Consider the following 14155-nt stretch of genomic DNA (forward strand, 5'->3'; position numbering starts at 1 on the left):
AAGAACAAAAAAGAACTACACTATATCAAGTTACAATGATTACAGGAAAGATCAACACAGAAGCCCAGAAGAAGACAACAATTTCAAAGCAGTTACAGAAAAGAAATATGTCATAAGTCCTTCAGAATTGTCTTGTATTATTTTTGGATCCAAAAAGAGATAAAAAACAAAAAGGAAAAAGCTCCTATATGTATAAAAATAGTTTTAGCAGCTGTTTTCTAGTGGCAAAACATTTGAAAATGAGGAGATGCTTTATCAATTGGGGGATGGCTGAACAAATTTTGGTATGCGATTATTATGGAACATTATTTTGCTATAAGGAATTCTGAGCAGAATGCTCTCAGAAAAACCTAGAAAGACTAACACGAGCCAATGCAAACTGAAATGTACTATGCACAAAGTAACAATATTGTAAGATGATCAGCTATTAATGACTTGGATATTCTCAGCAATAAAATAATACAAGAAAATTCTGAAGGACTTATGAAAAATCGTATCCATCCCCAGAGAAAATACTGATGGCATCTGAATACAGATTGAAGCATATTTTGGGGCTTATTTTTCTTGAGGTTTTTGCCCGTTTTCTTTCACAACATAATATTGAAATGTTTTGCATTACTCTACATGTATAACTTTAAAAAAAGGAAAAAAGAGAAAACTTTACTCTTTAGCAGCTCCAATAAAAACAGTTATATGATTTACACATGAAAGGTGCTACCATAGGCAAATTAGGAGAGAAAGAAATAGTTTACTATTATATCTATGGAGAGGGGAAGAATGCATGACCAATGAGATAGAGAACATTATGAAATGCAAAATCGATCATTTTCATCACATTAAATTTAAAAGTTTTTGCACAGGGGCAGCTAGGTGGCACAGTGGATAGAACATCGGCCCTAGATTCAGGAGGACCTGAGTTCAAATCTGTCCTCAGACACTTGACACTTGCTAGCTGTGTGACCCTGGGCAAGTCACTTAACCCCAATTACCTCACCAAAAAAAAAAAAAGGTTTTTGCACAAACAAATCAAGTGCAACCAAGATTAGAAAGAAAGCAGAAAGCTAGAAAATATATTTTAGAGACAGTGTTTCTCATAAATCCTCATTTCTCAAATATATAGAGCACTGAATCAATTGTATATGAATAAAAGTCACTCCCCAATTGATAGATGGTCAAAGGATATGAATAGGCAGTTTTTAGATGAAGAAATTGAAACTATCTATACTCATATAAAAATGCACTATATAACTATTGATAAGAGAAATGCACATTAAAACACCTCCAAGGTACCACCTCACAGTTATCAGATTGGCTAATATGACAAAAAAGGAAAATGATGAATGTTGGAGATGTCAGAAAATTGCAACTCTAATGCATTGTTGGTGGAGTGGTGAACTGATCCAACCATTCTGGAGAGCAATTTGTATCTATCCCCAAAGGACTAAAAAATTTTGTATATCCTTTGACCCCGCAATACTACTACTAGGTCTTCATCCTGAGGATATCATTAAAAAAGGGAAAAGGGGGGCAGCTAGGTGGCGCAGTGGATAGAGCACTGGCCCTGGAATCAGGAAGACGTGAGTTCAAATCTGGCCTCAGGCACTTAACACTTACTAGGTGTGTGATCCAGGGCAAGTCACTTAACCCCAATTGCCTCAAAAAAAAAAATTAATTAAAAAAAAAAAGGCAAAAGGACCCACATCTATTTATAGTAGCTTTTTTTTTTTTTTGTGGTGGCTAATAATTGGAGATTGAAGGGATGGTCATCAATTGGGGAATAGTTGAAAAAGTTGTGCTATATGAATATAATGTAACACTATTTTGTTATAATAAATGATGAGGAAGCAGATTTCAGAAAAAAACCTGGAAAGACTTAAGTGGAGTGATATGGAGGGAAGTGAGAGGAACCAGAAAAACATTATACATGGTAACAGCAACATTTTTTTTAATTAATAAAGTATTTTATTTTTTCCTGTTACACATAAAGATAGTTCTCAACTTTTGTTTATACAAGCTTTCCAATTTCAGATTTTTCTCCTTCCTTCCCCTCTCCCCTAGGCAACAGGTAATCTGATATAGGTTATATCTATCTATCTATCTATCTATCTATCATCTATCCATCTATCTATCTATCTATCTATCTATCTACATATACACATAATAACATTAATCCTATTTCTGCATTAGTCCTGTTATAAGAGAAAAATCAGAGCAATGATGAAAAACCTCAAAATAGAAAAACATGAGTACCTAAAACAAAAGAAATAGTATGGTTCATTCAGCATCTATAGTCCACAGTTCTTTTTTTTTTTTTTTCCCCTGGATTTGGAGATCCTCTTCTATCATGAGTTCCCTAGAACTCTTCTGTACCATTGCATTGGTGAGAAGAATATAATCCATCACAGTAGATCAACACTCAATGTTGATGATACTGTGTACGATGTTCTTCTGGTTCTGCTCACCAGTCCACGCAAGACCCTCCAGGTTTCTCTGAACTCCTCCTCCTCATCGTTTCTTATAGCACAATAGCATTCCATTGTATTCAGCAACATTTTGTGATGATTAATTATTATAAACTTGGCTGTTTTCAGCAATGAATGTAATAATCTAAGACAATTCCAAAAAAGTCATGATGGAAAATCCTATCCACATCCAGATAAAGGACTATAGAGTCTGAATGTAGATTGAGGTATACTATTTTGATTTTCTTTCAGGTGGTTTTTCTGTTTTCTTCTGATTTTTATTTCACAACAAGACTAATATGGAAATATGTTTAACATGATTGTGCATGTATAACCTATATCATATTGCTTGCTTTTCTTGGGGAAGGGGGAGCAAAGAGAGAGAACTGGAACTCAAAAACTTTAAAAAAATGAATATTGACAACTATCTTTACATGTAATAGGAAAAATATTATAAACTAAAAAAAAAAAAGAATTATTTTCTAAAGTGAGCCTTTGCAACTCTTTTTTTCCCATTTGGTCAATTCTAATTTTGTGGGAGTTCTTTTCAAGTTATTTTTCCCCCAGCATTTTTGTGTCACTTTTACAAAGCTTTTGACTCTCTTTTTATACTTTTCTTGGATTACTCTCATTTCTTTTAATAAATTTGACTCAGTTCTCTATAAGTTTGCAAAATGAGATCTTTATCAAACAAACTTCAAAACTTTTGTCACAGTTACTATTGCTAATTGTATTTCTCTCCATCCTATTCCCTGCCAATGCCATTTATTATATTCTCTATCCCCTTTCACCCTATCCCTCTTCAAGTGTTTTTTCTTCCCAGTGACCCCTCCCCCACTCTGTCTTCCATTCTATCACCCCTTCTCCCCTTAGCCCCTTCCCCACCTACTTTCCTGCAGGGTAAGATAGATTTCTATACCCAATATAGTATGTGTGTTATTCCCTCTTTGAGCCAATTCTGATTAGAGTAAGGTTGCCTCACTTCCTGGCACCTCCCTCATCTTCCCCTCACTATATAACCTACTTTTGCCCATTACACCTCTCCCTTTCCTTTTCTTCCAGTGGATTCCTCTCTTCCTCCTTAATTATATTTTTTAAAGATATCATCCCTTCATATTCAACTCACACCTGTGCCCTCTGTCTCTATATACTCCATATATCTGCTCTAATAATGAGAAAGTTCTTATGAGTTACAAGGATCATCTTCCCGTGTAGGAATGTAAACAGTTTAACCTTTTAATATCCCCTATGACTTCTTTTTCCTGTTTGACTTTATATGCTTCTCTTGAGTCTTGTATTTGAAAGTCAAATTTTCTATTCAGTTCTCTTTCATTGAAAGCCCATTTTCCCCCCTAAAGGATTATACTCAGGTTAGCTGGGTATGTGATCCTTGGCTGTAGTTCCAGTTCCTTTGCCCTCCAGAATATCATATCCCAAGCCCTCAGATCCTTTATTGTAGAAACTGATAAATCTTATGTTATCCTGATTCTGGCTCCACAATAGTTAAATTGTTTCCAGGATGGAGGGAGCACTGTCCCAAGCTTTTGGAGGTTTGTGTAGTTGTTTTCTGAGAATTACAAGGTTTTAGTTCTTTCAAGGTGGTATGCTTTAAGGCAAGGTATGTTTACTACATTTCAGGCCTCTGCTCTGGTCTGCAGGCAACCACAAATATGTTTTTCCTCCCTAGAACTGTGAGGGTTGTCTAGTTCCACTGGCTGCAAGCTCTGGTGTGCTTGTGCTCCTCCTTTGCTTGTGACTTCCACCCAAGAATGTGACCTGGATGGGAATATGGGTAAAACAACAGAGTCCTGCCTCAGTGCTAGCAAAAAGGCATATGTAATCTCCTTCTAACCAATTTTTTGACCCCCTTACTGTCTGTAGGCCAAGAGTTTTAGAAGCAGTTGCTGCTGCCCCTGATTCAGTGATTCACAAGGCCTGCTCCTGGTTTGCTGGGGCTGGGTCTGCACTGTTGCAGCCTGTGCTGGTGCAGCTGGCACTGGACTGCACTTCCTTCTTACCCTGGTACAACAGACCTTTCCTGCAGATCTTCTAAGTTGTCTTTGACACTAAAATAATTTCCCTGTTCCTTTGTGGGCTCTGCTGCTCCAGGAAATGCCTTACAGAATTATTTGAAGGTATTTGGAGAGTTCTTAGGGAGAGCTCAGGCAAGTCACTGTCTTTCCTCCATCATCTTGACTCTAACTCTCATGACTCAACTGTTTTCTTCTGTGAGTTTTTGTACCTCTTTTTCCATTTGGAAAAGTTCTTACTATACTATTTTACAGTTTCCCAGTAGTTTTTTGTTGGTGTTGTTTTTGTTTTCTTTTGTCAACTAGTGTGTTCCTATTGGAGAATCTGGAGTCTTTGTTTATGTCAAACAGAAGATTACTGTATTCATTTACTATTGTTTCTTGTGAGCATAACCTATTCTGCTGACCAACCACTCTATTTATTTGCCACTTTATAGTATAGTTTAAGATCTAGTATGGTTATGCTATCTTCCTTTGCATTTTTCCTTTCATTTCCTTGATATTCTTGAGCTTTTATTTTCTTCCAGATGAATTTTGTTATTATTTTTGCTATCTCTATAAAATAATTTTTTGGTATTTTGATTGGCATGGCACTTAATAAGTAAATCAATTTAGATAGAATTGTCATTTTTATTATATTAGCTTGGTCTTCCCAAGAGAAATTGATATTTTTCCAATTTTTAGATCTAATTTTATTTGTTCAAAAAGTGTTTACAATTCTGTTCTTATAGTTCCTGAGTTTGTCTTGGCAGATAGATTCCCAAATACTTTGTATTGTCTACAGTTATTTTAAATGAAATTTATCTTTCTATCTCTTGCTGTTGGACTTTTCTAGTCATAAGTAGAAATGCTAATGATTTATGTTTATTTTATATCCTGCAACTTGCTAAAGTTGTTAATTGTTTTGAGCTTTTTTTTAAGGATTCTGAAAGTATTACATCTTATCTTTTGAAAAAGAATGGGGGACTGAGCCAAGATGGCAAGGAGAAGCTGTGACAAGCTCCAGATAAACCAGTCCACTCATGTCCAAATAATATGGTAAAAAACAAAACAAAACAAAACAAAACAAAACAAACAAGCAAAGAAGCAAACAAACAAACAAAAACCCAGAGCAGCCTAATGCACATAAGAACAGAGTTAGACTATTTTTCAGCAAAAGAGGGCAATTCTGATCACCTACTGTTTGGCTGAACAGCCAGGAGCAGACAATGCTTCCAGTATCCCTCAGATTCTTCAGCACCAACAGCGTCTGAGGCTCTGATCACAGACTGGTGAGGGGAGTAAATATCATGGGAAGGGAATAGGATGGAGGGAAATAGTTATGATGATTGATTATAATGACAAAACATATTATGGTACCTACTTTGCTGGGCTATTATGAAGAAAATTCTCTGTCAAGTTTAAGTTACTATATACAGGTTATGATAAACAGGATACAATCAGAAAAACCTGGAAAGACCTACATGAACTGAAGCAGAGTGAAATGTACTGTATACAAAATAACAGCAATAGTGTAAGATGATCTGCTAAAAAGCATGTGGTTATTTTCAGCAAGGCAATGATCCAATATGACCCTGAAGGACTTATGAAAATAGCAACCCATCTACAGAGAAAGAACTGATAGTATCTGAAAACAGATGGAAACACATTTGTAATTTTTTTTCCTCTTTGAAATTCCTTAATCTGAAGTTTTGTTTCTTGACAGTTTTCTCTCTCAACCTAGCTAATGTGTGAATGTTTTCCATGACTACTCTTGTGGGTGGGGGATGGGAAGGGAGGGAGGAAGAGAAGTTGAAACACAAAGTTTCAAAAAGTTGATGTCAAAATTTGATTTTACATATATTTTGGAAAATTAAATTCTATTCAATTAAAAAAAGAAAAAGAATGATTGCTTTGTTTCCTCATTGCCTATTCTAATTCCTTCAACTTCTCTTTCTTCTTTTATTGCTAAAGCTAACATTTCTAGTACAATGTTCAATAATAGTGGTTATAATAAGCCTCCTTATTTCAGCCTGATATAATCAGAAATGCTTCTAAATTCATAAAGGAAGAGCTAAATGAATTATCGGAGTAAAAATAGTAAAATTATACTAGGGGAGAACTCAACTTTCTTCTTTAGGTACTAAATAAATTTAACAATAAAAAATAGAAAAACTTTAAGGAGATAAATAGACTTTTAGAAAAGTTAGATATGGTAGTATGGTAGACCTTTGGAGAAAAGTGAATGGGAATAGAAAGAAGTATGTCTTTTTTCTCAATGGTACATGGTACCTTCACAAATATTTTCCATGTTTTAGGCCATAAAAACCTCATAATCAAATGCAGCAAAGCAGAAAAGTTGAAGGCATCCCTTCAAACCATAATTGTGATAAAATATGTTTAATAAACGGTCATGTGAACATAGATTAAAATTTAATTGGAAACAAAATAATCTAATTTTAAAGAAAGTGAATGAAAGAACAAATTATAAAAACAATTAATTTCATTATCAGAACAAAAATAATGAAACAACATACCAAAGTTTATGGGTTGCAGCCAAAGCAGTACTTAGGGAAAAATTTATATCTCTAAATGCTTACATTAGTAAAATAGAAAAAGAGATCAATGAATTGAACATATAACTAAACATTAGAGAAAGAATAAATTAAAATTCCCTATTAAATTGAAATTGGTAAATTAAAAGAGAGCTTAATAAAACTTAGAGTAAGAAAATCATTGAACTAATAAATAAAACTAGTAGCTGGTTTTATGAATAAAATGAAATGATAAACTATTGATTAATTTGATTTTTAAAAAGAAGAAAATCAAATTACCAGTATTGAAAATGAAAAGGGTGAATTCACACCAATTAATATAAAAACAAAGCAAATATTAAGGGATACTTTGCCCTATATAGCATGAACATTTAAATTTCCCAGATTAACAGATGAGGATATAGAATATTTAAATAACCCTATCTAAGAAAGAAACTGAACAAAGTCATCAATGAGCTCTGTAAGAAAATTAAAAATCCCAAGGACCAGAAGACTCACAAGTCAACTCTATGAAACATTTAAAGAACAATTAATTGTAATTCTAAGTAATCTATTTGTAAAAAATTGGCAAGGAAAGAATCCCACCAAATTCCTTTTTTACAACACAAGTATGGTGCCAATATATAAATTAGGAAAAGTTAAAACAGAGAAAGAAAACTATGAACCAATTTTGCTAATGAATATGATGGAAATTTTAAAATAAAATACTATGAAGGAGGGGCAGCTAGGTGGTGCAGTGGATAAAGCACCAGCCCTGGATTCAGGAGGACCTGAGTTCAAATCTGGCCTCAGGCACTTGACACTTACTGGCTTTGTGACCCTGGGCAAGTCACTTAATCCTCATTGCCTTGCAAACCCCCCTCCCCCCTAAAAAATACTATCAAGGAGATTACAGAAATATATGACAGGGATATTACAGTATGACTACATGGGATTCATACCAAAAATATAGGTCTGGTTCAATTTTAGGAAAACTAGTGGCATAATTGAAAATATCAATAAGAAATCCAACAAAATCCATATGATTATTTCAATAGATGCAGAAAATGCTTTTGGCAAAACATGATGCTCATTTCTATTGTAAGGGGAGTTTTAAAAGATCCCCCAGGTTCATTAAGCACAGTACCAGTCACCAATCTTTAAGGGCCAAATTTAATATGGGAAGAACTGCCCCCTCCCCAACAGTTCCTCCCAGACTGAAAAGAAAAGAGATTAAAAAGCCTCCTTTCAAATAAACAAAAACCCAGTGTTTATTGATGAGAACCAATTTAGAAATAAGGACAAAGAAAAGTAGGAAATAAGACCTGTAAACACGCCCACCAGACTCAGCTGCTTCCCATCTAACTCTCTCTCTCTCTATCCCCCTGTGTATCTACATTTAACTCTCTCCTGCCACTCTGAACTCTTCTCTCTCTCTTCCTCTTCTTGTCTCCTCCCCCTACTTCTCTTCTCCTCCTCCTCTCTGCTCTCCTCCCTTTCTTCTACCCCCAGGAAAAACAACAACAACAACAAAAAACCTTCTCTCATGGGAAATCTGGGACGACCAACCACACACCCCAAGCCAATTTACTGGCACCCCTAGGGGCAGTGCCCAAGGCTAGCTGGGACATGGGGTTTCCTTGTGTATCCACGATTAGTGGAGGGAGCTGGGGCTCAGGTTTTCTGTGCATACTTCTGCTGGGTGGAGGGAGACATGTGGGGCACAACTTCGGCTTTCTAATTTTCGCCAAGATGGGGTCCCCAAACTGCAATCAATTCTTACACTATTAAAAAACAGTAGAGGGGCAGCTAGGTGGTGCAGTGCATAGAGCACTGGCCCTGGAGTTAGGAGTACCTGAGTTCAAATCTGGCCTCAGACACTTAACACTTACTACCTGTGTGACCCTGGGCAAGTCACTTAACCCCAATTGCCTCACTAAAAAAAAACAAAAAAACACACAAAAAATACCCACAGTAGAAAACAGAAGTAAATGGGACTTTCCTTTTTAAAACCATTAATAAGCATTATTTGTAAAAAAAAAAAAAACAAGCTAATTAAAATAATTAACTTCAGACACATTGGAAAATATAAAAGAAATCCCCATCAATCATTACCAATTCTATGTTGCCAATCAAGTCTATCAGGAAGACATAGAAAGAGAAATTACATTTAAAATAACTGCAGGCAATATAAAATACTTGGGAGGCACTCTACCAAGAAACAACACAGCATCTATAAGAGCAAATTTATAAATCACTTTTCACACAAATAAAGTCAGATGTATTTAATTGGAAAACAAATAGCAATTGCTTATAGGTGGGCTGAACCAATATAATAAAAATGACCATTTTACATCAATTGATGTACTTATTCAGTGCCATTTTAGTCAAACTACCAAAAAATTATTTTATATTGTTAGAAAAAATAATTTGAAAATTCATCTGAAAGAGAACAAAGTAAAGAATATTAAGGGAATTGATGAAAAAAAATATAAAGGAAGCCTTACCAGAACTCAAACTATAATACAAAGTGATAATCATCAAAACAACCAGTTATTGGCTAATAATTAAAGTAGTAGATCAGTGAAATAGATTAGCTGCACAATACACAGTGGTTAACTACCACAGGAATGTAGTGTTTGGTAAACCCTTAGGAACACCTAGCATTTTGAAACAAAAAATCACTATTTGACAAAAAATTTCTGGGAAAATTGGAAAGAAGTTGGACAGAAACTATGTATAGAATAACATCTCACACTGTGTACTGAGATAAAGTCAAAATAGAACATGATTTAGACATAAAGGTGATATTATAAGTATATTAGAGGATCTTAGACTATTTTTCCTGTCAGATTTATGGAAAAGGGAGAAAGTTATCACCAAACAAAAGATAGAAAGCATTACAAAATGTAAAGTGAATTCTTATGTTTATATCAAATTGAGAAAATTTTGCACAGACAAAACCAATGCAGTCAAGACTACAAGGAATGCAGAAAATTAAGGAAAAACTTATAGCCTTTCTCTGCTAAAGGCCTCATTTCTCAAATATATAGAGACAAATTTATAATATGTCATTGTCCAATTGATCAATGGTCAAATAATTGGACCAGGTAGTTTTCAGAAGAAGAAATTAAAACTATCTATGGTCACATGAAAAAATGCTCTAACCCACTTTTTTTGGGGGGGAGGGTGAGGCAATTGGAGTTAAATGACTTGCCCAGGGTCACACAGCTAGAAGTGTCAAGTGTCTGAGGCCAGATTTTAACTCAGGTACTCCTGACTCCAGGGCCAGTGCTCTATCCACTGTGCCACCTAGCTGCCCTTTCTAACCCACTTTTGATTAGAGAAATGCAAACAAAACACCTCTGATATTCCACCTCACACTTATTGAATTGGCTAATATAACAGAAAAGCAAAATGATGAATGTTGGAGGGGATGCAGAACAATTGGGACACTATTGCATTGTTGGTAGAGTTTTGAACAGATCCAGTCATTCTGGAAAGAGAACTATGCCCAAAGGCATACCCTGTGACCCAACAATACTGTTATTATGTCTAAATCACAAAATGATCAAAGAAAAAAAAGCCAATATGTACAGAAATATTTATAGCATTTCTTTTTGTGGTCACAAAGAATTGGAAATTGGGGTAATGGCCATAAATTGGGTAATGTCTATATAAGTTGGAGTATATGATTGTGACAGAATATTATTGTACCACAAAAAATGTTGAGCAGCATCCTTTTAGAAAAACCGAAGAACACTTACTATTGCAAAGTGAAATGAGAAAAAGCAGAACAGTATACACAGTGACAGCAATATTATAAAATGATCAATTGTAAATGACTTAGCTGTTCTCAGGAAAACAATGATCTAAGGAAATTTTGAAGGACTTAGCGTGAAAAATGCTATCCACCTCCAGAGAAAGAATGGATGGAGTCTGAATGCAGATTGAAACTTATTTTTCTTACTTTCTTTAGTTTTCTTGGTTTTTTGTTTTGTTTTGTTTTGTTTTGTTTTTGGTCTGTATTTTCTTTTGCAAAATGGCTAATATGGAAATGTGTTTCATAACTGCATATGTATAAAATATATAAAATTGCTTGTCTTTTCAAGGGTGGAGAGGGAAAGGAGGGAAGGAGAGAATTTGGAACTAAAAATAAAAAACAAAACAATATTTTTATGTGTAATTGAGAAAAAGTAAGAGAATAAAAAATAAAGAGAATAGGTATTTGTCCAAATGAACTGGTGAATGGACCTCAATGATCTGCCTGTCTTTTTTGCTTTGTGCTTCTTTTCCTAAGTGTAGAGTGATCAGGGTAGATTATATTCTTAGTCTTGGTTAATACTTATGATTTTGAAAGTCCCTAGATTTCTGAATCTGATACTCTTTGTTCATTTGAAGTTACTTTCTTCAAGCATACCATTATTTTTTCCCCAGTGGAAAAGATCACCACAATCAGAAGGATGTTGTAACAGTAAGAACTAAATATACTGGCTTGATTCCAAGGTTCAGAAGACCTAATGAGTTGTTTGGGTAGGTCAGGCCTGATTTGAAGGTAAACTGTGTTATCCATAATCCTTTAAAGTTGTCTTTACCTACTGAGAGGGAATGCTTGGAATGATGAATGCTTCAAATATATGTTAACATTTGCTCATAAGACTTTTGTGCCTTAAAAGGTTTTATTTTTGTTGTTGTTTGTTTTTTTATGGTCAAGCATGGATGTGTACATCTGTAATCGTAAGGAAGATGAGCCTGCCAGATCTCTGGAGTTCTGGAACTGAACTGTAGTGAGCTATAGAGATTGGGTGTCCACACTAAGTTTGGTTTTAATATACTTTTCCGCTAGGAGAGGTAGGGAAGGGTGGAAGTACGAGGATACCAAGTTGCCTAAGGAGGGACAAAATGGCCTTGATATGAAACTGATCATGTCAGAATTTGCCAGCTATCAGTAGAGTGATTGGGCATATGTATATCCCCTGCATGGTCAGTCTGGGCAAGATAGCAAGACTCTGGCTTAAAAAAATATACACATATTTTATTGTAGAGGAAATGAATACCTATCATATATATCATATGTACCTTGTACATTAAGCACTTTTACTGTCTTAATCCTTTTTAAGGAATATTTTACTCTTAAGTCATAATAAAAATTTTCCTCAGATCTGTGAAGGGAGGAAAAATAAGCAAGAAAGAGTGAGAAAAGCCTGATTTTCCCAGACTAGGGTCAGACTTTTCTAGAAAGTAACCTGATCCAGTTGAGTCTAGGACAAAACCCCACATTGCAAAGGTTGCTCTCACGATCACAGGTGTCACTACAATATGTAGTAGATATTCAGAAAGCACAATGTCTGAACCTAGATTACCCCAGATTTGTAAGTAGGTTTCCTTCCCCTACCACTGATGTCACAACAATGAATATGAGTCAAAGAGTATGAGACACATCAGTCTAATCATTTTATTTTACAGATGAGAAAATAAGTTCAGAGAGAAGTGATTTGTTTAGGACAGACAGCAGAACCAGACCAAGGTACCAAGGTTTTCCAGTGCTTAGTTCTTTCTACTCTGTATAATTTTACCAGTAGAAGGCAGTCTCCAGTAGCTTTTATTTTGTGTTGCTTGCAGACAACCTCCAAATTGTTGGGTTGGATTCATCTCAGACATTGATTTTAATTCACTCAGGGGTTTGATGTATCCTGCTTAGAACTTACCCTTTTCTCTGGAGAAAGCCTATAACTTCCATACCTTCCTTAGAGTAAATAATTAAAATCACTCATTCCAGGAGCTTCATTAGAATCCTCTATGGGTCCTAGCCTCCTGCCCTCCACCAAATACACCGACTCATTTTGACAAATGTCACTCGTCCCCATAGCTAACTCATTCCGGGCAGCAAATTTAATGATCTTGATAATTGTCGATCATGTCCCTCTTGTAATGTGGTGCATTTGGAGAAAGTACCCTCCTACATCCTGCAATTAAAGCATGGGCCGTATGTACAGTAATTAGTAGCCAGCAATGAATGTCAGGCTGTTTTAGAGGTTAGTCAGTTCACAATGATTTCAGTGATAATTACTCTGGCAGTCAGAGATTTTTTCCCCCCAGAAAACCACAACTCAAAAAGATAATTTCCATGCTACACAATTTCATTTGTTGAGTTACCATTGTTTCAAAACAGATGAAAGAACAGTATCAAGGTGAATGATTCCTAATTGTTGCACCAAAAAGAAAACTGAGAGGGGCATGGATGGGAGGTGTCTCCATAGATGTTGATAATTATAGATTAGAGAGGAGAAAACAGGAACATATTAATTTTTCCAATACTAGAGTTGAGCAGAGGTTCAAGGTATCACAACAGCATGCTAATGGGAGGTGTTTTGAGCAGGATTATAATCAGACTCTCTGTCACTTTATTTTTATGTCAGCTTCTTGCTCCAACAATATGGGGAGAGGACAGATTGGTCTCGCTCCACTTGAGGATTCGTATATGCCATCATCTGTTTGGAAATAGTTAATAAGCACCTCTGCTCCCTGCTTTGGAGTGGTAGAATCTGAATAACTAGATTTCCATCATTGAAAGAGCCAATTTTCATTTCCTCCATATATGTTCAGGCTCCTTTAATACACCTGCTGCAAACTACTTAGCAGAGGGGGGATTTGAATAATAACACTACTTTACATTTAAATGGAGCCTTTCATCCAAGTATCCAAAAGCACTTTGTAAACATTATCCAAGGGAATATGTTATTAACATCACTTTTGAGATAGGAAAACCTGGTTCATGATGGCAAGTGACTTGCCTAAGGTCACATGTTCAACCAGTGGGCATATCTCATGGGTCATTTGACAATTTCATCGCCACTTTATTTCTCTAATTACTAATGCCCTTCCCCCACCCCAGTTCATCAAAACTGTTCAGATTATAATTCAAATTATTTCCCTATATCCCAGTAGAGGAGTTTGAGAACTCAGTTTTTATTCTAACCAAGCTATCTCCCTCTGTTCCTTTCACCATATGGTCTTGCAATTGCTACCATTGTGGACAACTCTAAATTGCCTTTGTTTTGGGATTAATCCTAAGGTTGAGGAGTTTCTTTTGTTAAATCTCACTTTCTCAGTTTAAAACTATCTTCCATGAGATGCTAAAGCTATACTT

At 35.4% G+C, this 14155-nt stretch overlaps 1 protein-coding gene across 1 annotated transcript in view; it reads left to right on the top strand.

Annotated features, from left to right (window-relative positions):
- The window catches only part of LOC122732021 (ornithine decarboxylase antizyme 1-like), a 146922-nt gene that overhangs the window by 115816 nt on the left and 16951 nt on the right, over nucleotides 1-14155 (top strand). Inside the window, 1 exon segment of the mRNA XM_043972223.1 lies at nucleotides 4344-4484. Coding sequence (XP_043828158.1) covers nucleotides 4344-4484 — 141 coding nt within the window.

Source organism: Dromiciops gliroides, chromosome 6 (assembly GCF_019393635.1).
Source record: "Dromiciops gliroides isolate mDroGli1 chromosome 6, mDroGli1.pri, whole genome shotgun sequence".
Lineage (NCBI taxonomy): Eukaryota > Metazoa > Chordata > Mammalia > Microbiotheria > Microbiotheriidae > Dromiciops > Dromiciops gliroides.